This window comes from Sminthopsis crassicaudata, chromosome 4, assembly GCF_048593235.1.
Source record: "Sminthopsis crassicaudata isolate SCR6 chromosome 4, ASM4859323v1, whole genome shotgun sequence".
In the NCBI taxonomy this organism is placed as follows: domain Eukaryota; kingdom Metazoa; phylum Chordata; class Mammalia; order Dasyuromorphia; family Dasyuridae; genus Sminthopsis; species Sminthopsis crassicaudata.
In genome coordinates, this window is record NC_133620.1 from 374,351,672 (window position 1) to 374,377,353 (window position 25,682).

The window sequence follows — 25,682 nt, forward strand, 5'->3', positions numbered from 1 at the left end:
ACTTTAAAATGTAATTGATATAAGACAAGCACTGAAGGTGGTAATTTTAGCACATTATGAAAGTGTGCTGAGGAAGAAGGGGAATTATGTAATGACAAGAACAGATGGAACTCTTCAATAGGATCCATGGACCACAGATTTTGGTCAATCCATATTTAAAGATGAGAAAATGAAGCCTGAGAGATGAGATGATTTTTTCCTATAAGTGCTTAAGCCACTTTTTCCCTATAAGTTCTGGAGAGCTGGTTGTTAATTTTTTAGCATGAGCATCATTTATACCTTGGAAATGGGAGAGAGAAGGCTTGTTATACTATTTCATTGATGATCTAGACTTAAGAAAGTGATGAAAAATGTTACAAATGCAGAATAAACCTAAAAGTGTGTCATAAATGTACTTTTCCACCCTAGAAAGCCAACTGTTCAATATTTACAAGCATACTTCTTTCTAGAGAATAGATAAAAAGTGTCAGGACTCGAACTGAGAATTTCTGGGAGGAAAAAAAATTAATGTTTTCTCCCTTGCACCAAGATGTCTCAGTATATGAACATTATCAATAGTTACACATAATGTTTAGGACTGGAATGATTTTAATGATCATTTATTCCATGTAATTCATTTTAGAGATGAAGAAACTGAAATATAGCCTGTAAGAATATTGAAAAAGAAGAAAAAGATAATCAGAACTTTTAAAATGGTTCTAGTTAATTCTAGGTTCTGAGACTCCTGGTGTAGGATGCTGAATATTTTTTTAAACAGCAATATTCCTTGAATGGAAAGCATGTTTTAATAAATTATGAAACCTTGATAAATATAATTATTAAATACATACAAATTCTCTGATTTATCTTTGCATTTACTAAGCAATCTTTTGTTTTGTAATTTGTTTTCCTGGATGGATGTGCTAGGCCAGAAAGGACACTCTCCATGTAGCTGATTCTACTTCCTTTCATAATGAAAATCTCAATGAATCAATTAGATGGCTTCAAATGTGTGTCTGCTCAGGGTGCAGTTTTGAACTTAGGGAAAGAATTGCTGTAAGATTAGAATTGGAAAAACAATTTGAGTGTGAATCCAATTGTTGCTGAGGGGGTCAGAAGAGCTTTGCATTTTCATAATTTTCAGCAACATTTTGACGTCCGTCTGCAGCATTGGTCTTCTTTGAATCTCTAGATTGAGGTTTCTGCTTCACCTCAGCATAGATAACTGGGGAGTCCTGCAAGGGAAAATACTGGGGTGAGGATATGGGAGAGAAAGAAAAGGGGCAAGGAAGAAATAGCCAGAAAACCCAACTCACCTTGATCTCTGGAAGCTTTTTTGTGTTGTTTGCTGTGGAAGGAAGGAAAGCTTTGATTTGTGAGTCTGTTGAAATTCAGTTTCAATCTCTTACTAGGTGTACAATCCTACACCAGCCAAATAACCTCTGTCTGCCTCAGTTTCCTCAACTTTAAAATGGGGATTATACAGAACCTACTTTATAGCTTGTGAAGGATAAGATGACATAACATCTATAAAGTGTTTAGTGCCTAAGCACATGACAGGTACTTAATAAACTTTGGCTCCTTTCTCTTATCTATATATCATCAAAAGTGATTGTCAAACTAGATGCTAATCCTCACATAAAAAGAAGAATTAAATTCAAAGAATTTGCTTTTGCAATTGTCTGTTCACTAATCAATGATCATATACATCATAGGTCAGAGATTTAAAAGAAACAGGATAGGCTTATTATCTATAGGCAGCACAGTGAATAGAACTCCAGACCTGGGTATTTTTATAGATGAAGCACAGAGATGGACAAAGATTTGTCTATAGTGACACAGGTGGTAAGTAAATAGTTAAGATTTGAAACTAAATCCTTTGAATATAAATACAACAATCTTACCAAATTTTTGATTTTTCCAAGTATTAACAATATGTCTTTTTAATGCATTTATCCTATATTTTATATTATAGTTATTTGTATTTGTATCTTATTAATTTATTAGATTAAAAGCACCTTGAGTGTAGGGACTATATCTTATCTAATTTTTTTTTTCTCTCCTCTGGGATCAATATAGTAAAGCACTGAAAATGTACTTGCTGAATTAAATTTTGGTGAATTGAATTAAACTAATTGAGATACAAAACCTTAGTACTAATCCTTTTTCTCCCTATACTTTCTTGCTTGCTAATCTCATCACTTCTTAGGAATCACTAGATAAACATAATGGATTAAATAACTGAGTGATCTTACCTTCTTTTCCGTGTTCTTTGGAAGTGACCTCAGAATAAACCACATTTTCAGCAACAGGATTTACTAAAAGAGAAGACAAAAATTTCCAGAAGATATTGGCCAGGGGAATAACACCATAGATTTTTAGAAGATTTCAGAGATCATCTAATCCAGAACCTTTGCAATGCAGGAACCCTTTCTTCAACCATCTTACAGATAGTCATCAAACTTTTATTGGAAAACCTCTAGTATTGTTGAGTTTACTATTTGCAATGAAGCATTTTCCATTTTTAGAAACTGATAGTCATTGTTATAGAGCAATACTCTAAGATCCAATAAAACATAATTTAGAATCACAATCACTTCCCATTGACTCATTTTTATTTACTTTTCCCAACAGAGTACTCCAGAGCTCAGAAGAGACAATGTCCTTACTTATAGCATTCACTGGAACAGAAGATCAAGAGGCTCTGGCCAAGAGCTTGGATTACTAGCTTTTCTTAACCATCTTCCTCAGAATCTTCCTTACTTGATGATGAGACAGGCAAATCCAAAAAGATACAAGATAGAATCCTGAATCAAGAGCCTTGGGAAAAGCACTGTCTCACAGACCCACTGACTGTTTCTAATTTGGGCTGCATAGCTAACATTGATGAGAACAATCATGGTGGATGATTTGAATTGAATAATATATAGGATCAGTTTTTTTTTTTTTCTCCAAATACCAAAATTAGTTGCTGACCAACTGCCATTGATGGTCAGGTAAATCAAGAGTTCTTGGAAGTATAGGACAGCATTTCCAGACTATCCTTCCTACTTCCAATCTAGTCCCCACAATCATTACTCCAGGAAGCAATCCTAGGGAATATATGGCCTGGCAGATCCTTCTGCAATTGCTTGTGAACAAAATGATCAACACTATCAAATGGGCCATCCCTTTTAAGTTACTGGAAATAGAAAAAAAATCATTTATATCTGCTTTGCCACTTTACCATGGGACCTTTCTATCTGACTTGCAATTAAAACCTTTATGTGTTGTCTACCACCATCAGAATGTGAGTTTCTTAAGAGAATTTATTGGATGATCTTATTTTTTGATTTCTATCCTCAGCACTTAGCATATTATTTTTCTTATATTAAATATTTAATAAGTGGTTTTTTATTTTTTTATTCATTCATGATTCTAGATAGGCCACTCATTGATTTTGGATAACTGAGCTTGAGCAAGGCCTTGAACACCTACAAGAATTTAGCTCTGCTTACCTCATGTTCCCTTTTCTTTTCCTCACTCTACTCACAAAGCCTGGTTCTTCAACCTTTGCCCAAAGGTGAGATCCTTACCATTACCATATATTGGCATCAGTTCCTTTTGGGAAGATGAATTTGAATAGACAGGTTCTTGAAGGTTTGAGATAGAAGAGATCCTGTGGGAAATAAATACACAAGCTATACCTTGGAACAGAAACACAAGTAAACATAAATAAGTTATGGGCAGAGTCCTGGAAGCAAAAAGAATGGAAATGGTATTGAATTTTAGGGAAATCAGAAGCCAAAAGCTTCATTGAGAGATCTGGGTATTCTATGAGATGCATTCTTTATGAGCATAGGCATTATCAATTACACAGGCAACTTATGTGGGTTCTTTTAAGAAAGAAATAATGGAAAAAATTAAAATAAAGAGAAACAATGTGATGGAATAATCAAAGAAGGCATAGTCTTAAATTGGAATGATTTAGTAATAGGCTCAGTCCATAGATAAGAATGCCTTAATGATGAAAGGCTCACTCAGAATAGCTGAAATATTTATCCTTTTCATTATCCTAATAACTCTCAAAAGGGTTTAATTTAGCCCCTTTATTTGTTGGGTTAGACTATATATAAAATCAGTTAGAAAAACACAGTCCATGGGTTGGAATCTCATAACCTAAGGGTAAAATACAGGGAAATGAAAAGCATGAGTCAAGTCTGTGTGATAAATAAGCATATTAATATTAGACAAAGGCAGATCAAATAACTGGATAGTGAAGGGGATGTCTTAGGAATAGTGATGAGGGACACTGTCCTATGAAATTATCTTCACATTCCAAAATGTATGAAAACAGCTCCATCTCCAAGGACAAAAGGTCGTAATTGATCCACTTTTGAGCTTGTGCATGGGTGAGTGGGGCAATGTGATGGGACATGGGAAGGCAGAAAACAGAGGGTAGAAGAAGCAGAGTCCTTACCTGTGTGGGCTGGGGGCAGAGCTTCTTCCTAAAAAGCACAAGAACAGGGTGTCAGAAGAGAAGTAGGTCTTCTCTCCTTCCCTCTCTTTTCCTTCCTTCCTTCCTTCCTTCCTTCCTTCCTTCCTTCCTTCCTTCCTTCCTTCCTTCCTTCCTTCCTTCCTTCCTTCCTTCCTTCCTTCCTTCCTTCTTTTTTTCTTCCCTCCTTTCTTCTCCCCTTCCCTCCTCCCTTCTTGTCTTTCTTCCTCAATCTTCCTCAATCAATCTTTTGTCTTTCTTCTTTTTCATTGTTTTTTTCTCTCTCTCTTACCTATTTTATTTTTCTCTGTCTCTGTCTTTTTCTAACTCTCTCTCTCATATACACCCATACCCACCCCCACAGAGCATCCACTTTTCAGTTGATTTTTATGTATATTTTTTTCTTATAGACTATGAACTCCTTTCGGACAAAGAGTGTCTTTTGCCTCTCTTTGTGTCCCCAGAGTTCAGCACAGGCCTTGCATTCACAAATGCTTTTTATTACCTAATCTAAGAGAATTTCAAGAGCAGATAATCATTTGTCAGATATGATAAAAGCAGAAATTTCTCTATCATTTTAAAATTTGCAAAGTTTTGTAATCTGATTTCTACTTCACAATACTATCCTTATAGGGATATGGATTAGACTACATGCTATCTGAAATTTCTCCCAACTCTCAGTTTGTATGATTCTATGAAAGTTAGCTACCTGCTAACTCATCTAGAAGATTTTGTTTGAAGATAATGAAAGATTCTCTTTCCTGGAGAATGGATTCTTTGAGGGGCAGACAACTAAATGGAGCTTTATAAAGAGTGTGAGATTTGGAGTATAAAATATTTTTATTCAAAACTGGCCTCAGGCAGGTGGGCAAATTATTTAAAAGCTCCCTGCTTCAGTTTCTTCATTTGTAAAAAGGAGAGAATAATAATGGCAATACCTTACAAGACTGAATGAGATAATATTTTTAAAGGGCTTCACAAACTTTAAAGCTATTTGGGGGAAAAACCTACTGTAATCTAATTTACCTGAACAGGATTAATAAGCTGATAAGTGGGAATTTTAAAGAAGAGAAATAAAAATTATAGGTTTAGAATAATTTTGTTCTCCCCCATAAAGAAGTATTAGAAGATAGAGTTCCAAAGAGTAGTTTTCTAAAATCAATGAATTATAAAAATCTTTTAGAATGTACTCATTTCACATAGATTTTTCAAAATTGACACTCCTATATCAAATTGCCTACCATTTTAGGAAGTGGGGAAGAGAGAAAGAGGAGTTTAGGGAGGGAGGGAGGGAGAAAAATTTGGAACTCAAGATCTCATAAAAATGAATGCTAAAAATTGTTTTGACATATAACTGGGAAAAAAAACTGTTAAAAAAATCCATACCCCAACTGTATTTTCTCTCTGCTTATATGTATTCCACTGAGCTGAGAATATAAGCAAAGAAATAGACACCACAAAAATGCCTTCCTTGGGAATTTGTGACCAAAGGAGAACTAGAGATCATTATTGATCACAAAATAGAAAATTTTGATTACATCAAATTAAAAAGCTTTTGTACAAATAAAACTAATGCAAACAAGATTAGAAGGGAAGTAACAAATTGGGAAAACATTTTTACAGTTAAAGGTTCTGAAAAAGGCCTCATCTCAAAAATATACAGAGAATTGACTCTAATTTATAAGAAACCAAGCCATTCTCCAATTGATAAATGGTCAAAGGATATGAACAGACAATTTTCAGATGATGAAATTGCAACTATTTCCACTCATATGAAAGAGTGTTCCAAATCACTATTGATCAGAGAAATGCAAATTAAGACAACTCTGAGATACCACTACACACCTGTCAGATTGGCTAAGATGACAGGAACAAATAACGATGAATGTTGGAGGGGCTGTGGGAAAACTGGGACACTGATGCATTGTTGGTGGAATTGTGAAAGAATCCAACCATTCTGGAGAGTAATCTGGAACTATGCCCAAAAAGTTATCAAACTGTGCATACCCTTTGATCCAGCAGTGCTACTACTGGGCTTATATCCCAAAGAAATACTAAAGAAGGGAAAGGGACCTGTATGTGCCAAAATGTTTGTGGCAGCTCTTTTTGAAGTGGCTAGAAACTGGAATATGAATGGATGTCCATCAATTGGAGAATGGTTGGGTAAATTATGGTATATGAATGTTATGGAATATTATTATTCTGTAAGAAATGACCAGCAGGATGAATACAGAGAGGCTTAGAGAGATTTACATGAACTGATGCTGAGTGAAATGAACAGAACTAGGAGATCATTATACACTTCAACAACAATACTGTATGGAGATGTATTCTGATGGAAGTGGATTTCTTCGACAAAGAGAAGATATAACTCAATTCCAATTGATCAATGATGGACAGAACCCGCTACACCCAGAGAAGGAACACTGGGAAATGAGTGTAAATTGTTTGCATTTTTTGTTTTTCTTCCCAGGCTATTTTTACCTTCTGAATCCAATTCTTCCTTTGCAACAACAACAACAATAACAACAACAACAACAACAACAACAAATTCAGTTCTACACACATATATTGTATCTAGGATATATTATAACATATTTAATATGTATGGGAATGCCTGCCATCTAGGGGAGGGGATGGAGGGAAGAAGGGGAAAAATTCGGAACAGGAGGGAGTACAAGGCATAATATTGTAAAAAATTACCTATGCATATGTACTGTCAAAAATGTTATAATTATAAAATTAATTTTATAAAACTAAAAACAAAACAAAACAAAACAAAACAAAAACAGAATAAAGAAACAGCTGAAGGCTTGGAAAAGGGGAAGGAAAAAAATGACTTCCTTGGATAGATTCTAATCCAAAGCAGATTTGAAATCAGAATTTGCTTTCAGCCCCTTTACCACCATAGTCATGGTTCAGTCTTCTGTCAAGAAAGGCCTTTGAAAGGCCACATAGTACAATGGAATGATCCCTGGATCCTTCCTCTCTCATTTACTTCCTAATGTGAAAATGGGCAAGTTAGTTACTTAACTTTTCTGGGCTTTAGTTTTCCCATCGGTAAAATGAGCTTCTAATGTCTCTTCCAACTCCAAATCTGTGAAATCTCTAAAAGAAAACTGAGCAATAATCTTAGCAATGGGTATAATTTCATATGGAGATTAACCCTCAATCATCTGAAACTAGAATGAAGGATTGTGCCTCATTCTTTGGTGTAATTTCTGTCACTATTAAGCAATAGCTTATGTCATTATGTAGCACAATGGCAAAATACTAGTTTCCCAACCTTGAGTTTGAATTCCAACTTTCCCATCCTCTACTTGTGTGACATTAGGAAAATCCTTCTATCTCTTAGTATTTTGCTCTATGTCAAAAATAAGGATTTGAATTTCTAAGTTCTTTTCAGCTTTAAGTTTTATATTCTCATAAAGCTTCTGTTCAGTTGAATTAGTGACTATTTATGTGATTTTTCTGATTTTCCTGAGGGCAAGCAGGAGAGGTGACTCACTAGGCACTAGCTTTCCAAATACTAGATTGGATTAAGGGCAAAGGAGGCTAGTTGTTATGAGAAATCATCACTGTAACTATATTTCAGAAGTGTCCTGTACTGCACATTCAAAAAGTAATATAAAGTATATAGGAGCAGGAAAAAATTGGTTTAGGTCCTTAGAAAATGAACTGTGTTCAGAGATAGCGTATCAACAACAAACAAACAAACAAAAAACCAAAGCCTGAACTCCATTTAATTATAATTTAATCATAAAAACTGAAATAAAGAATAAGAAAATGTAGTACCTCCCTCAACTTCATTCAACTTGATTTTATAAATAGGGAGAAAAAAAGCATGGAATGCTACATATGTCAGTTTCTGTTGAAAGGTTGGATAGTTTTGCTAAAAAAGACTCCCCCCTCTCACTCTTTTCCTTCTCTTTATTTTTGTTCAGAGGGATGTCTCACTAACAAAAATTATCAATAAAAATGAAAAAAAAATCTATATAGGGAAACAGCTCGGTCAACAATATCAAGTCACAAAACTGAAATTATAGCTGTATATAAACTGCTTACTTAATCATAAACTGTGTATTTTCCATGCTTGGAGTCAGAAAGTCCTGAGTTCAAATCCAACTTCAAATATTAGCTATGTGATCCATGGGTAAGATACTTATCTCTGCTTCAATTTCCTCATCTATAAAATGAGGTTAATAATAGTACTTACTTCCAAAGGATCAAATGACACAATGGTACAGTACTTAGCACAGTGCCTGGCACAAAGTAAGAGCTGTATAAATGTTAACTGTTATTATTATAATACTCCTTTTCTCTCCCCTCCCTCTACTTTACATTGCATTAAAATTTTATTTGTAGACATTTTATCTTCTATAATATGATAGAAGCTACTGAGGGAAAGGGTGTTTTATTTTCATTTATGTATTCTCAGTACCTAATATAGTGTCTGGCATATGGTAGGTGCTTAATAAGTGCTTGAAGTGTAACTTAAGAGGTCAAGGTCTTTGCTCTCATTGATGGAAAACTTTATGGGTAAAAGACTTAATAATGAGGCAAAGCAAATGAAAAGGGAATGCCAAAATATTCTCCAAGATTTATTCTTGTCCTGGGGATGTAGCTTTTTATTCTGGCATTGATGTAATTTCTTTAATGAACCATGAAACTCCTCTCCAGGTTAAAATCTTCATTGTTAAATTGAGGAAAACACACCCATGGTTGGATGAATGGGCTAACTGGTTGCAGAAGTTCTTCCTCTTTCCTCCTTCAAATAAATGATTTCTTGTGGGTGTCTATTGGCTTCTTTATCTTTGTTGAAATGCCCAAATTTCCTTTTCTTCTCTCTACAGATCTCTAAGACCCATCAGGATAGATGAGGTTTCTGAACTGGTACAAAATCCTCAGTCAGATCAATTATGATGTTAGTGGGGACAATAAAACAAGGAATTCATACCTTTTCAAGGAGTTACCTAGTCTGGGGATTTTTTGCACTTTGTGAAGAAGATAACATTAAGACAATGAGGACTTTATCAGTCAGTCAATTAGTCACTCAACAAACAATTCTTTAACACTCACTGTGTGCCAGGCACTGTTCTAAGTGCTGAGGATCCTAAGTACTGATCATCCTTGACCTCAAGGAGCTCCCATTCTAATGGAGGAGACATCCTGTAAATAACTAGGTACATTCACAATCTATACCGAACAGATGGAAGAAATCTCAGGGGAAAAGCAGTTAAGAGCACTTGACAACGCTTTTGAAGAGAAGAGAATATGAATTGAGACTAGAAGGAAGCCAGATAGAGGTATAAAGGGAACAGGCATGGGTGGGTCAGCAAGTTCAAATGTGTAGAGATGACAGATGACAGATGGAGTGTTTGGTGCCAATAAAAAAGATTTCCCTCTCTCTCTCTGTCTCTGTCTCTGTCTCTGTCTCTCTGTCTTTGTCTCTGTCTCTCTCACATACACACATACATGCCCTGTTTAATCAGAATCATCTCTTGTCATGGAAAGATTCCAATACATAAAAATAATATAGAACTCACAAGCTAGCTTAGTGTAAAAAGTGCAGGATTGGGGTTCTAACCTTGAGTCTACTACTGATAAGCATTATAATCAGGTACTTTATTATTTTAGAGTCTCACTTTCCTCTTCTGTAAAATGAGTCATTGAATCAAGAAAAATCTATGTAAAGTCTATGATTGTTGAGCCATTCTATGACTGTTGAAATGTAAGCTGGCATTTAGGATTCATTTGTATGATTTTAATTTTTTGTCAAACTATATAAAGATTTTTCAACATTATAAAAAATAACATACTAAAAAAGAAAGAAAGAAACAGTAAGTAAGCCAATATGCTGAATGCCAAAATACTGGGAAAATATGAAGGGTCTAAGCTGTGAAGTGCTTTAAATGCCAAATTTGATTATTTGGTTTGGTTTGGGAGGTAATAAAGAGACACTATTATTTGCTGAGTAAGGGTGTAACATGGGCAGACCTATGGTAGAAATTCCTGTTAGCATTTGAGTGGAGAAAACATTCCTTGAAGCAGAAAGAATCTTGAAACTTGAAACAGAAAGATCAATGGAAAAGCTATAGCAGTAATCCAACTAGAGATAATAACAACCTGAATTGAATGGCTTTTTGAGAGATGTTGGGATATATTACTGGGTTTGGAGTCCTATCAGCTATTTGTTTATTTATACTTTTTTTGGAGTAGATGAAAGCAGAGATTCTTTGCTTCACTGAATAGATGCGGCTTCAGTCAAACTGAGACCTGTTGAAGACCTTAGCTTAAAAAGGATAAAGTCACCACCCATTTCATTCAGGACCATCTCCAGTCGTCTTGGTCTATTTTTGACCACTGGACCCAGATGGCTCTGGAGTGGAAAGCGAAGCAGGTGACCTTGCACAGCCCTCCCTCACTTAAATTCAATTCAGTTGTATGTCATGGATCATCTCCCTGATGTCATGGTACTTGAATGACAGACAAACAACAACAGCTGTTTGGCCTCAGGCAAGGCTGTTTTGTCTGGAAATCATTGGAATTAAATAATAATTGAAGCATATATAATTATATATACAAATAATATAATGATTACATCAAGTATATATACATATATATGCATATATATATATGTATATATATATATATATATATTAAATTACTTAATTGAATTTTCTATAAGAAGATCTGAAAACCAGAACAAAAGACATTTTTGGTGGAGCCATTTTATTTGCATGGACTTTATTTTCTCAATTCTGAAATGATTTCTAAATTCTCTTATGTTTAAGAAAATAAATGTTAAATTCTGAGTCATTCAGGTAGGAAAGGGAGTCCACATCATAATTCCAAATTAGCTTTCCAGTCTTAATCCTTTTGTATGCAACATCTGTTTGCCAGCTAAAGTGGATCTCTTTCTATTCCCCATGATAATTTTATCCCCTTTCATGACGTTCTCCATATGTGGACCTCACCTACAGTCTCAGAATGTCTATTTCTTTCTCCATTGCCTAATGCCAATATCACTTGTTTGATGAAGCCTGCCTCTTTTCACCCCTATAAGAAAGAAAGCATATTTCTTTCTTTATATTTATACAACATTTATGTGGATTACTTTTTTGTACTTGTTTCATGCTTCCCTATTTGGCAACGGTGTGCATGATTTTTCCTCTATTTAATTGTAGACTTCTTGAGGTCATGGGTTGCTTTGGTTTTGTCCTTGCCACCCCCCCCCCAAGTGAGCCTGGCATATGGTTGATATTTAATGGATGTATGTTGAATTGAATTCAGTTAAGTTCTCAATTTGGCATCTCTGATCACTAGCTATTAGAAGTATAATAGAACATAAACAAAAATCTAATATATCAAACTAGTTTCATGAATGTGTAAGCTTAAAAAAGGGTAACTAGTAAGCTACAAACCTGACTTTCTCAGGAGTTTGAAGTAAACCACAAGAACAACAATAGTGAGGATAAAGATGATGATCAGGGCAACAGTAATTCCCATGATGGCCGTATTTGTCTGACTTCTTATAGGATCTGTGAGGAAACAATTATGAATGAAACTTGGAGGAGATATACCTGGGCCCAAAGCATCTCCAGGTAAGGGAACATGGGTGAAAAACAGAGGATTTTGTGGGTCTTTCTCTTAGGAACAGGTTGTAGGTAGGATCGGATGATCTCAGTTGTATTTACTTAGTAACCTCAATTATGTTTTGCTAATTACTAATCTGGGGAGAAGGTTGATAAGCAGTTGTTAAGCTCTGACTTCCCCTCATCCCACTCCTTCATGATTCAAGACACAGTTTAAAATTTGGCTAAACCAGTTTCAGAAAATATTGCCCTATAATTCAACATCGTCAAAGTTTTTCCATATTTTTGGAGGGCAACATCAATCCCAGAGCATCTTACCTACCTGAGATGGAGAGCGTCAGATTTTTACTGAATTGATAACTGAAACTGTTGTTGGCTCTACAGAAGTAATTCCCAGAATGCCCAACTGTCATGGTGAGGTTGAAGGAAGCTGCACCTCCAGAAGGAGCTATCTTGTTCTCAAGGATTGTGTTCTCATGATAAAATTGATACTGTATTGGAAAAGAACCTCTGAGGACTTCACAGTGAAACTCTACCACATCCCCCACACTGGCTTGTGCCCTAAATGCACTGAAGTTGAAGAAGGGCTGAGACACTGGAACTGAAAGAGAAAATAAAATGTATCAGAAAATTTATCCTCTTGCAAGGAACTCATGAATTCTTTACCTAAGATGTGTGAAACAGAAAGATGTCTCAGTGTCTTTTCAGGCTCTATAATACATATATTCTATATTTAATAATGAGATTTCCCCCAGATATGTTCTAGATTTTGGAGGTTTTTCCCCCCCAGCAGAATTCTTCTCTATAGTTATACTCTCTAAGATTAGGTTAATAAGACCAGAATTAATCAAACATGTAAATCTCATCCTCAATAAACTCAATAAATATCAATTTATGGGGAAAAACCACTTATCTTATGATTTTCAAAACATTGTTAAACAATCTGGCAGAAATTATGTTTAGACTGACATTTACACTATATGCCATAATAAGCTCCAAATGGATACATGCCTTCAATATAAAATTACAAACAAGATATTCAAGGAACTGAAAGGAGTCATCTTGTACAACTATGACTAGAGGGAGAATTCTTAAATGTTTAGTCAGATTCTCAAATAAACAAGGGATGGAAGTAATCACAAAAAATAGAATAGATAATTTCAATCATGTAAAATTGAAAAGTTTTCATATGAACACAAAGTTTCTTTAATTATAATTTGAAAATAATGATAGCATATACATCAGGCGATAAAATAAATAATAATATATTATAACACAATATATAATACATAAATAATATACAATACACATATGATAATATATGATAATATATATTAAAAGTACATAATAAATGGTTATTTCCTTTTCTTCCATCAAGGTAGTCAGAATTAGAAAGAAATAGTTAATTGGGAAACATTTTTGCATCAAAATCTCTCATAAAGATCTCATTTTCATGTTATATAGGGAATTGATGAAAATAATATTAGAACATGAAAATAATATTAGGACCAATACCCAATTAGGTAAGTGACCAGAGGAATATTCAATCATTAATTCAAGAAGCATTTCTTAAGAACCAGTGCCAGGTACTGTGCTATATCTTGGAGATACAAAGACTAAAATAAAATGCTTTTTGCCTTCAAGGAATTCAACTTGTCTTGACCAAAATAATGTGTGCATAAAAATAAAATACAAAATATATAGAAAGAAATTTTTAGGGGAATTCAATTAAAAATGGAGGGATGAAGAGAAATCTTTTGCAGACAGAAGTATTTGAAGTAGACTTTAAATGATACTGGGGATTGTCTACAGCTATAATGAGGAGGGGGTTTTCTTTCTTTTATAAAAAATTTTGGTTTTAGTATCACTAAACCTTAGTCTTATTCCTTCTCTACCCTCTCTCCTCACCAAAATAAAAAATTCTATTATAACAAATGAGTATAGTCACTCAAAACAGATCTAGCACTTTGTGCCTGAAAATGCATATCTCATTTTGCATCTTTAGCTATCACCTCTCTACTAAGAAGTAGATTAGCATTTTGATTGGTTATTGAATTAATACAAGATCCTAGATTATTGACAGTTATTTTCCTTTATGATTCTGCAACCATTATGTAACTTTTTTTTCTGTTGGCTCTGCTTATTTCACTATGAATAATTTCATTTAACCACTCCCAGGTTTCTTTGAATTCAATTGTTTCATAATTTCTTTCTTTTTAAAAATTTTATTCTCAGTTAAGAATTCTGTAACGAGCTGTCGTCTCTAGAAGCTGCCGGATCGCTCTCTGGGAAGAGATCTGCTGTGTCTACTCAAATCTTTAAGACAGATTCTTCTTCCTGTAGTGAACCGTTGTCTCCATGTAGTTGCTGTTAACTCTTGTCCTTAGAAGTGACTTCCCTTCCTGCAGAGAGCCCCGTCAAGCCTGATGCAATGCAGAGTCTTTTTATTGAATCTCCTCCAGCTCTTATCCTTCTCCAGGCAGACTCACTTTCCAGGCCCACTGTTCTCTCTTTTATTCTCCCAGAGAATGGGCGTGGGATAATGCAAGGGCTTCTGGGAAGAACCACCTCAGCCAATGAGCCTGCTCCTTCCATCAAGTCAACCTGAGTTCTCACCTTGTAATTGTCCAACCTGAATTCTCACCTTAGTAATCCTAACAGAATTCTCTCCTTTCTTCCTGCTCCTTCTCTAAACATTGAGAAGGCAAAAAACCTTTCAATATTTCTTATGGAAAAATAACATAATTTGTCAATTGGTAATCTTATCACTCCCCATGAATTTAATTATCATTTTTATTCTGATGATTTTCATATCTACTAATCTAGCCCTAACTTTGTGGCAAATCTCTTGTCTTGAATTTCTAATTGCTTATTATACATCTCAAACTCAATGCCTTATATATGTATTTTCCACTTCACATGTCCCAAACTGAACTCATTATCTCCCCCCACCAATATTCTCCCCTTCCAAATTTACCTATGACGTTCTATCTCTCTCCCAGTCACCAGATTTAAAATGTAGGTGTCATATTCAACTTTTCACTCTTTCTCACCTTCCATATTGATTTTTTTTCTGATGTCTGCTAATTTTACCTTCTTAACATCTGTCATATACATTCCCTTCTTTCTTCTGACATTATCACCATTCTCTTGCAGGCTCTATCACGTCACATCTGGATTACTGCAAGAGCCTACTGGTTGGTCTCCCAGCACAGTCTCGTCCCACTTTAGACCATCCTCCAATCAGCTGTTAAAGTGATATCCTAAAGCTTGGGTCTTACTTCTTTTCCTCTTTTATTTGACCCACCTCACCCCCATTCAATAAACTTCATTTGTTCTCAACCATATACCGGTTCAAATAAAAAATCCTCTGACACTCAAAGCCTTTCATAACCTATATCTCTCTATTCCCTTCTCCCCAATATTTCTATTCTTCTTATGATTTAAACTCCAATATGTATTCTATGATTCTGTCCTGTTGTTTCTCAAACAAGACACTCCATCTCCTAACTCCAGTCATTTTCATTGGCTGTCCCTTATTTTGGACTTATATGTCTATACAATGAGAACTTAGGGAAACATATAATAAGGAAGGAAGAAATGGGTCACTTGTATATTACAAATAGATATGGGGAATTATCTTGAATATATTGGTGAGGAGGAATCATCTTTTACCAGTTTAAGGTAGTGTTGATTATCTATCCATAAGCTTCTGGACCACAACTTTCTTTGGCTTTGGGCCATTCTAAGGAAGGACCTAGAGGGGAATTGAAACATTTCAGTAATGCCTCACTGGAAAGACATTTTTGTCATATAGGATATAGAGGCTATTGAGAAGTGTCAGCTCCACCCTACAGTGGAATCATTTAAGGTATTCCAAACATATTTGCCTTAAAGTCCTAGAAGAAAACTTTCTTTTATTCCTCTAGTCTACAATTATCTCTCTTCTATTACTTCCTCTTCTAGAGTGAAATGATGAACACCGTTCACCATTAATCTGTTCTGTGATTATTTCCTGGGAATGTCATATCTCCTAATTCATTGCTAGCCCTTTGCATTCAGAAGCCAGGCCTGAAGCTTCTTTGTATCTTACTATTTTGGCCTACTTCTTAAGCACTGAGAATAGTATTGGGCATGAAGCAAATACTCAACAAATATTTTTTTGGAAGTGGCTAGAATTGTAGGATTAGTTGATAATATTTTTATAATTCTATATCAGAGTTATCTATGACAATCTAGTCACTAAGATATAAAGATACAATGGTATAGGGTTGTAAAAATATTAATTAATCCTGCAATTCTGGGACTCACTTATCATTTTAGTCTTGATAATCACAGCTCTAACTTGGCTGGTAAAACTAGGGTGGGCTTCAAGTCACCAAAATTAATGTGGTTATCTTGGAACCTAACAACATTTCTTAAGCAGCATAGAGGTCACTGTATTAATGAATTTCTCTTTCCCCCATCCTCTAATGAGCTTATCTCATTTAAAAAATAATATTGTTGCACTGAAAATCTTAAAAATTGACTTGAGAAGGACTGTGCCAGCTTTATGCATAATAAGAAAAATTTCTCTTTTGATAAATGATCAAAAGATTGGCATAGGCAGTTTTCAGAAGAAAAAGTAAAAAAAAGAAAACTCAGTAGTTACACAAAAATGCTCTAAATCACTGAGAATTAAAGGTACTGCCTAACAACTGTAAGACTGACTAACATGACAGAAAAGGAAAATTACATGTTAGAGGGGACACTAATGTTCTGTTGGTGGAGTTGTGAACTGGTCTAAGCATTCTGGAGAATAATTTGGAATTATGTCCAAAGGGCTATAAAACTGTGCGTAGCTTTTACTCAGCAATATGACTATTGGGATTGTATTTCAAAAATATAAAGGAAAAAGGCAAAGGACCTATATGTATACACACATGTTTATATATATATATATATATATATATATATATATATATATATATATATATATACACATGCAGTGATAACCATATATATGTGTATATGTGTCTATACATATGTATATATATAGAAATACAATATATTGCATTATATATGTATGTGTATATATGAATATCATATATATATATATATATATATAAAAGTAGTTATTTTTGTGATGACAAATAACAGGAAATTCAGGGGATACCTATTACTTAGAGAATGACTAAACAAGTCATGTTTTATGGTTATGTTGGAATGTTGTTGTGTTATAAGAAATGACAAGAGGGATGGATTCAGGAAAACATTGTATAAACTATAGCAATCAAAACTGTAATGATGTTTTCCTCTGAAAGACTTAGCTGCTCTGATCAATATAAGGATTTACACAATTGCAAAGGATTTGTGATGAAAAAATGCCATGTACCTCCAAAGAGGGAACTGGTGAACTCTGATATATTTTGAAGTATACTTTTTTTCACTCATATTTTTTCTTGCTTTCCTCTTCCCTTCAACATGACTCATATGGAAATATGTTTTGCATCATTTTATATGATTATGAATGATATCTTATTGTTTGCCTTCTCAATGGGTGATAAGAGGTATGAAGGAGGAGAGAATTTGAAATTCAAAATTTTAAAAAATAATGTTAAAAATTGATTTCAGGATGCTTGCTCAGGATGGGATTCACACTGCTTGTTTAGAGCAAATTTGTTCTGTTGCTTGTCCCCAGCAAATTATTTATTTATAACTCTATTGATGTCATAATGCAAGAGAAGACCCAAAGGAAATCTAGTTAGTTGGTTGTCTCTAGCACTACTCCCATTTCCAAGGGAAGAGGAAAAGCATATTACAATGTAACCCAAGATTTAAACTGATGCCAGAGCCCCTTCCTCCACTTCTCTATCCCAGCCTGCATCACTGATACTCACTTTTTACACCGATCTTCACGTAGTTGCTCTTTTTCAAAATATTCTGAGTCATTGCTTTTGCCTCACACTGGTATGACCCTGAGTCTTTTGTCTGGATGGCTGGGATCTGGAGCACATGGGACTTCTTCTCACCTGATGTGATGACCGTGCCATCTCTGATGAAGGAGAAATGCAGTTTGGTGTCTAACCTCTGTGGAGACAGCTGAGTCTCACAGCTCAGGATCATTGGGGTCCCTTCTATGGGTTCAGACATTGTGGTTTTCAGCTCAGGGGGTACAAACAGTTCTAGAGAGAGGAGGCAAAACCAAGATAGTGAGGGTCAGAGCTCCTGGGGCAATGTCTTATGTTCTCAGCTGAACATATGAAGGGACACACAGATGAGTCCATCTCATTTCCCTTCAATGCTCCAGCTATGAGCTCATCTTCCTGTCTTCCCAACCCTCCACATATAGACCCTAGCCCTAAACAGTCCTTTCCCTTCCTCCCTCTCTCCTACCTCAGGACTGAAGTTCTTACCTTGGACTTGGATATCTACATTTTTTGAAATTTCTCTCCAAGTAGACCATATAGAACTAACAACTCTTGCGCAATGATATTTGCTATTGTCATTTAAGCCAGCTTGTGAGACGGAGAGCAACTTATCAAAATCTGTAATAAGATCAAGCAATTTTCTTTCATTTTTATAGTATGCCATGTGTTTGACTGTCCCAGTGTTCTTTCCCCGGCATCTCATGACCAATGTGTCTCCTTCAAACACAGAATATTGGGTCTGCAGGATCAGCGGATCTGTAAGAGAACCCAGGAGACGTTGGAGACTCAACTCCCATCTTTCTGCCCTGTCTTCCTTCCAACTGACTCTAATCTGGAGATTATCTGATGAATAATGGGGAATCCAGATTCCCCTTGTGCTTCCTGCTTGACCCAGATGTCTCACCAGTTCTCCTTCCCTGGAACAAGGAGCTTTCCTAGATGGTGTTCTCTCAGATAAATCCCCAAACATCTGCTGTGTGAAGGGAGTCCCATTTTTTATTGTACTACCCTCAGTGGTCAGAGTTGGTCCCTAGCTGTCAGGGAATCTCAGGGTATCCAATTGCTTTCTGAATGACTGAAGGGGAGTAGGGGAGGCACTCCCAGTTCTGCTGCTACCCCAGGCTTAGCACATGGCATTCTGGAGCCCCCAGTGCCTCCCTCCCAGTGGGAGACTGCACTTAGAAACTCTGTCCTGAGGCTTGGTGAGGCCCTCTGTCCTCACCAGAAGAAAATACCAGGTTCACAGGATCACTGAGGGTTGAGCCCTGTGTCTGGCATCTGTACTCTCCAGGCTGGTTAGTCTGAATGATGTTTGTAGGTAGAATTTCTTGCAATTGTTGGTTTTTGTACCACCATGCCCTTTCTGGTTTAAAAGGGCCAGCTCCATGGCAAGTTAAAGTCACTAGCTCCCCTTCAAAAATAGGTGTCCATGAAGGTCTGGGTTCCACCACAGATTTCTTTGCAATAGCTGGATGAGAGAAAAAGAAGGGCATGAGATGAAGGTGCTTGCGCACCTAAAGGATAGGAAAGGTAGGAGAGCACCATCTACCCTGGGATGGAACCGAAAGCTGGAGTTCTATGTTGAGATCCTCTGTCCCAACCTCCAGCTCATGCACAGTCCACTTACCAACTAGAAATTTAGTAAAAATTAGAGAAAAGCATCTTGGCCTCCTAAAATGCTAAACCTCCTTCTGATTCCAGTCCAAATTGACAGGAGAGATTAGATATCAACTAAAGATTGGTTTGGGGGGAAGGGAATCAAATGTGCCCAAATGAACCCAGGAGATCAGGCCTAATATCGTTTTAATGGCAGGTTAGGTCCCCAGGGGACTGGGTTGATTCTGAAGTCTCCTTGAAGTAGACTTCCAATTGAAGTAGACATTCAAGATGTAGTTTTTTCCCCCTCTTGCATGTGTCCAATGCTATTTGTACACGTTATCATATTTTATCCTACACACATGAAAGAGGCTTTTGTGATTTTGTGATTTCAGATGAGAAAATTGGGTTGGAGATGAAGTGATTTGTCTAAGGTCACATTGTAGAAAGTTTCAGAACCTGGATTTGAAATAGTCTCTTGATTCCAAATCTAATACTCTTCCCACTGCACCATAGTTAGAAGTTCTACACTTGAATTCTAGTTTGAAATTGTGTCCTATACACATGATTTCACCTAATTAAGCCTCAGTTTCCTTTTCTGTAAACTGAGATTAACTTAGATCATCTGCAAGGTCTTTTCCTGCTCTAAAATGTAATAGTTTATGATTCAAAGTATGGTCTTGTTTGCATGAGGATGCCCCAGGGTCAACCCCAAATCCTCATTATAACAGATAATTATATCACTGTTCATATCTGGGAGAAGAATCCTGAGCAGAAACCCTGGAGGAACTGGGAGTAGCCTGAGCCTGAGGCCCAGGAGAGAGAACTGAGGAACTGCAAACCTCAATCAAGAAGTATAGAACAGGCAGGGCAGCTCAGAGAAGCCTCTAAGTGCATCCTGTGGCCCTGAAGGAGATGGCACTGAGACCCTGAGAAGCAAAGAAAAGGGTGACTCACCAGCTTGTCTGCTGAGCAAACCTGGAAAAGAGAAAATAGCCAGAAGTTAAATGGAGTGGAGATTCTCAAACTTTTCAGCTTTTCTAACTTCTCAAAAATTCTTCAGATCCCTCAGTAATATTATCAACTTAGTTTAATATCCTCCCTATACTAGGCCTAAAAGAAACCTCCTAAATCATGACTTTTTAAAATAGTATTTTATTTTCCCCATTTGAAAGACTAACATTCATTTAAAAGAAATTTTGAATTTCAAATTCTCTCCTTCCCTTCCTTACCTCCCTCCTCCCTGAGCAATAAGTAATTTGATATAGCTTATATATGTGTAATTATGTAACGCATTTTCATATTGGTCATGATGTAAAAGAAGAATCAGAGCAAGAGAAGAAATTATGAAAAAAAATAAAGAAGATGAAAACAGGATATTTTGATCTGCATTTTGACTCCATCCATTTTTCCCTCTGGATGTGGATAGCATTTTCCATAATGAGCATCCATCTAAAAATCCCTTCACAGCCTGGCCTCAGCCTCTCTGTCCAGCCTCACTCTATGTCACGCTGTTTCATGAGCTTTGTGCACTTATTAATTGTTATGTCTGTTCTTTCCCCATGACATTTGATCTCTGAACTCCCTTCCTATGTACTGTCTTCCATGCTCACAATGTATGTCCTTTCCATATCCACCATAAAAATCCCTCTCTTCCTTAGGATTCACCTTAAATACTCTGCCTCCTAAATTATTTTGATTTTTAAAAATTCATATTTATTCTATCTCTATCTAGGTCTGTATACTTTGTTTTCATTGATAGCATGCAAGATTCCTGAGAGTAGAAATTGATTTATTCTTTGTATTTGTAATGTGCAGCCTAGCTCAGTGATTGGCACATGGTAAGGCTTTAATCACTTTTTGCTGATTGATTTACCCATCATTAAACACTAGACAGATATTTGGAATTCAAAATTCCAACTATTATGAATTATGAAATAATAGAAATTTTAAAAGCACCTACTATGTGTTAGTCACTGTGCTCAGTGTTGGGGATATGAAAAGAGGTAAAAGCCCATCATTCCCTTCAAGGAGCTTACAATATAATGATCCCTTTAAAAGTTTGAACTATTTAGTCTGATAAATTATGGCATCAAACACCACAATATCATAGAAGAGAAGCAGATAAATGATTTTTCCCCCATACATGAAGCATTCCTGATCTAAAGGCAATGGTGTGGAGTGAAAGGAACTCTTGAAGGCAAAGAAACCTGGTGTCTAGTCCTGATTTTCTGTCATTTCAACCTCTGTGGTTCTCAATTTTCTTCTGTTTAAAATGAAAAGGATGAAGTAGAATGTTTCTTGAGATTCCTTATGATTTTTATATTTAAAAGTTACTTTCTAATTCCTACTTTGAAAGAGATTGTAGAATCATAGATCATAAAATCATAGAAATTTGAGTTGAAAGGGAACTCAGTAACTACCATAGGCATTCCCAAATTATTTAGTTTAAATTTAAATAATTCAATTTGTTGAGCCATAGAATAAAGCTTCATGATTTGTTATGTCTTTAAAAATTTAATGCACAATATTTTTTATTTTTTCCATAGTCACTTATTTTATATGATTTGTCATTTAACTCACACAATTTTGACATAGATTCTTTAGTTCTTCATCATGAAACCAGACCACATTGGATTAGACAGACTTTGATTAATAGTGTATTTTTAAAAGTCTAGGTTTTTAACTGAATTTAAATTAAGCGAATTCTTAGGCCTTTGAAGCATTTTGATTTTTTTTTTCTTGGATAAATTTCTTAAAATTATGTGACATGTAACGTTTCAATATTCCATTTACATTTGGGAATTTCTGTAATTCCAGAGCAATTTTGCTTTTCAGTCTATTATTATTTGTTTCACAGTCGATCATTATGTCTATGGGAACAAAACTTCAGGCCCAGTGGATTTTTTTAAAATCCCCAAATCATTTTTGAGATCTTTTACAGTCTGATAAAGACCCACTCTTTTAGGCTCACTTGTCATTTCAATCTTCAAAAAAATTGAGCCTCTTCTGTAAGGAAAATACATTTTTTCATATTTTCAGTCCTTTAGTCTTTGTATTTTATTGCACATGAGAACTTTTCTATTCCTCCCCAACAACACAGAGGTTTATAGCTATTCCCTTGCTCACCTCCCTCCCCAACCCAATTTTTGTTATCCTTCTAGTTTCCAGAAGAAAAATCATCAACATTCTGTTTAGCAATCACGTCCCTCTGAAGGCCTTTGCTTGTTTTCCAGGGATTAATTAGACTCTTTTGCATCAATATTTTTGTCAGGTTGATCAATAATATTGTTTTGAAATTTTTATTTCACTTTTCTTTGGTGTAACTAATCCTTACTCATTGTAGGTTTGAATTATCTTTGAAATATTTGTCTTCCATCAATCAATAGCCATTGCAATAATTCTAATGGTAAATAAGAGTGTGCTCTTCATATATTACAATTTCTATATCCTTTCTTGGAGTAATACCTATTCTTAAAAATCACAAAATTAAAAACAAAAACACACTCAACAGACACACTTAAAAGACATTTGTATGACATGACATGCAACACTCAGCTGGCAGAGAATTAAGTGAATATGGGAAGCAGTTTCAGTCTGGTTTTATCTTGTCAAGGTCAGATGGAACTGAGTCACCTTTGGTGTCAGTAGAAGCACATATACCCAAACCCTGCTTTCATGAAATGAAACCATATCCGAATCTTGCTTATCTCACTTAATTACCACATTTCTGTAATATAGCTCTTATATGAAAAGGGATTTTCTTTATAAATATCTGGCATGGAATCATCTAATATTTGCCTAACAAACTCACAATGTGAGGCAACCAGGTAGTACAGTAAATGGAACAGTAGTCCTGGCATCAAAAGGGCCTGAGTTCAAAAATGGCTAAATCTGACCTCAGACAATTGACATTTATTAGCTATGTGTCTTGGGCATTTCACTTAATCTTAATTGACTACCTTAAAAAAACAAAGTCACTCACAATGACAGAAAGCCATTAATCTTTGAATCAGATCAGTCTACTCTCAGTTCACATTAATGGGACAGTTTTCTTGATGTTATGGCTAAAGTTGTTTCTTTGCAATTTGCATCTATTGCTTTTATGTTTTCTGAGACTAAAGAGACTACATCTAATCTCTCTTTCAAATGATATCCTTTCAAATATTTGAATATAGCTAATCCCATGAGTTTTTTCTTCTCAAGATGAAACATCTTTATTTCCTCTAATTAATTCTCATATGATATGAATCTTTTCTGGATTCTGCTTGTTCTCTGAGGATTCTCCAAATTGTCAATTTCCCTAAACTATGGTGTCTAGCAAAAATGGAATTCACAATACCAATAAAGAAAAGTAATACAATTATATTATGAATCAAGGAACCATAGGCAATAAATCAATAGATTAATATCAATATTGCATATAAATACTAAAAAAATATATGTATCAAATAGCATAGTATCTAAATACAAATTTTTGTATTTAGTTAACTGAATTCTCAAAAGATATATGCAGCAAAACTATTTCATAAGAGACTTTCATATTTCTTTCTCAGAGCTGACCAAATCAAGCCAAAAGATAAACAATAGGAAACACAAAGAGCTGAAGAAATGGTTGAAATATTTGGAGCTTAAAAACTTATGATGTCTGTTAAATTGTTTTAAATTGTTTGTTGTCTTTATGAAAATATATCTTGTGCTAGGAAATAAAAAGCAGAAATACTAAATACTACTTTTATGGGCCAGAATTGATACAGAGGGATAAGCAAAAGATGAAGACTTAAATGGAGATATTAAAATAACATTCTGAATTCAAGCCAATTAAAATGATTAAAACAATAAATATATAAAAACAATGATAAGAATGAGAAAATAAGTTAAAAAGCTTGAGATATACCTAAAGCAATCTTTAGGATAAAATTGTAATACAAAGAATGTATTTTTATTAAAAAAAGAAAGACTGCATTTGTAAATTGACTGAGTCAAAAATTAAAAATCATCAAACCAAAAATAAAAACAAAAGAGTTCATATACATTCTTCAAAATATTCTGTCAACCCATCACTTTTCTATCTAGTTATAATGATCATGTTTCATTTTGAGTTCTCTGGAATTGTGGTTGGTTATTATGTTGAATGGAATTTCTATTGCTTACCTTTACAATATTAGCATTATTATAAGTTATTCTCATGACCCTGTTCAATTAAATTCACATCAGTTCAGATATGTCTTCCCAGGTTTCTCTGAAACCATTTCTTTCATAAATTCTTTCAGTGAAGTAGAATTCCATAATATTCACATGTTATAACTTAATTAGTCTTTCTCTGATTTATGGATATTTCCTTAGCTTCTAATTCTTTGTCTCTACAAAAAGGGAGAGGTTACTAAAATATTTTTGTTGATAGGGTTACTCTTTTTCTTTCTTTGATCTGTTTTGGGAATAAAACTAGTGACATTATAGTTGAGTCTAAAAGCATGCACCACTTAATGGCTTTTTGAACATAATTCCAAATTGCTTTTCAAAATGTCCAAAACATGTGCACTTTTACCTATAAGGCAGTAATTTGTTTATTTTCCCACAGCCTTTCCAATATTTAAAATTTCCCTTTTTCTATTTTTTGTCAACATTCCCAATCTGATGGATATGAAATGGTACATTTATTTCAATTTGAATTTCTCTTAGTTATTACTTATTAAGAGTAGTTTCTCATATATGTATTACTGACTTTGATTTTTCTGTCTTTCTTCTTTTTGGTCTCTGAAAACTGTCTACTTGTATTCTTTGACCATTTATCTACCAGGCAATTTCTTTTCTTGAAAATTTAAATAGTTTCCTATATATAATAAAATCTTTATGAGAGAAATTTGCTACAAAGATTTCCTCCAATTTTCTTATTTTCCAATTTTGGCAACATTTATTTGTGCACAAACTTTAATATTTATGTATTTCAGGAGTTAGATTTGTCTAAGTTTGAAAGGAGCAAATTTAGAGCTCACTATTTTTCTTTATTTTTTTGTTTTTATTTTCCTCTACAGTTTATTTAATTTCTTTCTTTAAGAAATAAATACTATGCTTTGTGATGCAATGGCATTGGTCTTGAGTCATTGATAACTTTAAGCAAAATAAGGT

At 34.8% G+C, this 25,682-nt stretch overlaps 1 protein-coding gene across 5 annotated transcripts in view; it reads right to left on the minus strand.

The window, feature by feature from the left end:
* Window positions 1–570: 570 nt before the first annotated feature.
* LOC141539436 (Fc receptor-like protein 3) overlaps window positions 571–25,682 on the minus strand; it is a 30,944-nt gene continuing 5,832 nt past the window's right edge. Inside the window, exons 2-12 of one of the 5 annotated variants that reach the window (XM_074262228.1) lie at window positions 20,511–20,531; window positions 19,180–19,425; window positions 18,444–18,713; window positions 17,928–18,212; window positions 12,371–12,649; window positions 11,878–11,994; window positions 4,439–4,466; window positions 3,555–3,637; window positions 2,235–2,297; window positions 1,296–1,327; window positions 571–1,214 (exon numbers count right to left, since the gene is read on the minus strand). In XM_074262228.1, the coding sequence (XP_074118329.1) occupies window positions 1,092–1,214; window positions 1,296–1,327; window positions 2,235–2,297; window positions 3,555–3,637; window positions 4,439–4,466; window positions 11,878–11,994; window positions 12,371–12,649; window positions 17,928–18,212; window positions 18,444–18,713; window positions 19,180–19,425; window positions 20,511–20,531 (1,547 nt within the window). In that variant the 3' untranslated portion in view covers window positions 571–1,091. Of the gene's footprint in view, window positions 1,215–1,295; window positions 1,328–2,234; window positions 2,298–3,476; window positions 3,660–4,438; window positions 4,467–11,873; window positions 11,995–12,370; window positions 12,650–17,927; window positions 18,213–18,443; window positions 18,714–19,179; window positions 19,426–20,510; window positions 20,532–25,682 lie in introns of those variants that run through there. The other 4 variants (XM_074262231.1, XM_074262229.1, XR_012481297.1 and 1 more) reach the window with 4 other exon arrangements.